This window comes from Lathyrus oleraceus, chromosome 2, assembly GCF_024323335.1.
Source record: "Lathyrus oleraceus cultivar Zhongwan6 chromosome 2, CAAS_Psat_ZW6_1.0, whole genome shotgun sequence".
Classification (NCBI taxonomy): Eukaryota; Viridiplantae; Streptophyta; class Magnoliopsida; order Fabales; family Fabaceae; genus Lathyrus; species Lathyrus oleraceus.
In genome coordinates, this window is record NC_066580.1 from 356,665,581 (window position 1) to 356,667,743 (window position 2,163).

General features: G+C 29.2%; 1 protein-coding gene across 1 annotated transcript; it reads right to left on the minus strand.

The window, feature by feature from the left end:
* Nucleotides 1–274: 274 nt before the first annotated feature.
* LOC127123256 (E3 ubiquitin-protein ligase MPSR1-like) lies at nt 275–850 on the minus strand. The gene has a single exon (XM_051053492.1). The coding sequence runs from the start codon at nt 788–790 to the stop codon at nt 275–277; it is 516 nt and encodes a 171-aa protein (XP_050909449.1). The 5' UTR covers nt 791–850.
* Nucleotides 851–2,163: the final 1,313 nt, after the last annotated feature.

Consider the following 2,163-nt stretch of genomic DNA (forward strand, 5'->3'; position numbering starts at 1 on the left):
ACCGTGCAACGATTAACACCTTCATGATTCTCTCATATTTGTTATTCATAGTATTTACACATATCATCATATTCAAAATAGTTATGAAATAAGTAAACAAAAGATCATTATTTATTCTCACATATAAGTACAAGTTTGTTCATTTGAGGCTATAAATATTCCTCAATAAATTGAAAACCAATATTCTATCAAAATAAATAAAAATAAAGAATAATTCTAAAAGTCATGATTATTTCTAGGGTTAGATGAAGAATCATTTGAATCACTACCAAACTTATTTTTCTTGTTCCTCATGAATAGGCATCTGATACCTACAAACAGGACAAGATCCATGAATCCTTAACCACTTGTCAATACAATTCCCATGAAACCAATGCTTACAAGGCATTTCTTTAACAACTTCACCAACCTCAAATTCTTCCAAACAAACAACACACTCTCTATGTTCTTCACCTTCAACAATTTCAACTTTTTTCATTGTTTCTATTGACTTTGTTGAAGCTGGATGTTGACCATTCTCTCTAGTGCTTCCATGTTCTTGAAACAAAGCTTCAAGACTTGAAACATCGTTGATTAGAATAATACGTTGTGTAGAAGGGCTCACCAAGATGATTCTTTGACGGTTGGAATCTTCGTTACTGGATGATTCTTGATCTGGGTCGTCGCTGTTTCTTCGAGTTGACAAAGCATAAAGACGAAGCATGAATGGAAAGAACAAAGACATGTCATTAGTTCTTATCATTCTTTCAAACAAACAGGAAAGTTCAGAAGCTTCAGCTTCAGATGCCATGTCTCTAACTCTTGTTATTATGTCGTATACAGAAAAATGTTCGAAAACTTCAGCTTCAGATGCCATAACTTCAATTCAAATAACTTCAATAAATTCTTCACCTCTTATTTATAGCAAAACTTTTAGACTTAGATGTTAACGGCTTTCCTATTAAAACATATCTTAAAAAATCAATCAAATCAAATCATTATTTAGTTGAAATATTCAAATCAATCTATTACAAGCTCAAAAAAAAAAAAAGATTCAAATCAACTTTACAATTTAAAATAATTTATTAATTAAAAAAAATTAAATTCTTTAGAAAAAAAATTGGGTTTAAACAATAATGTTTTGTTACGATTTTTTAGTTAAAACTAATGTTACTATTTTCTTTATAAATAAAACACTAATATAAACAAAACAAAAATTGTCATACAAAAAAAACTTTTCAGCATAAAATAGTCAACTATTGAATAATAAATAGAAAAAAAAATACTAATTTAATTTATAATTTGTGTTAAAAGTGTTCGATTGGTCTAATTCAATTGTGTAAAATTTGTATATAGGGCGAGAATTGCACCCACTTATAAAGATATGTTTAGACAATATATTATCTTATACGAGACTCTTAACAATCTTCACAATTTGTGATTATTTATTTGATAAAAAATTGTTGTCAAAGTGAAAGTGTAATGTAATACTAATATATTGAAGTGCAATACTCATTTGTGATATTAAAATAAGAAAAAATTATACATAAATAATAAAATTATAACAACTTTTTAACATAAAAGCATTTTTTTAGACATTATGTCGAAGTCTTAAGATTTTTTCGAAGCAAACAAGATCATCTATTCACTCGAAAACTATAGAAGTTTCTCAAAACATTGCTCCTAAATTTTTTTTGAATACGATGTTTTGTGTTTTGAAAGAGTTAAGAGAGGTTACATGAAGAATACCTCTCTAACGATTGAGCGAAAGTAAACTTGTGCAAGAAGTTTGTGATAGTTGGTTCAATGTGGTTACAAGCCTCAAAACACTTATGCTAAGAAGGAGTTAAATTCCGATTTTCTATCTTAACAAAGAATTTTGATCAAGAGAAGTGCGTTCAAGCATTGAAGGGTAAGACATCAATGTCTGCACGCCTAAAAGAAGCAGAGAAGATCAAAATGGTGGATAAGGTTGGAGGTAACATTATCTTATGCCCTGGGGATAAATTTATAGGGGATGTTTCCAAGGAGAAGACCGATGTTTCAATGTGGGCATAACTTGAATCATTGTATATGAGCAAGTCTTTGACTCACAAGTTGTGTTGAAACAATAACTCTACTCATTATGTATGGTAAAGCACAAATCCTTTGTGAAACAATGGACATAGTTTCACAAGATAATTG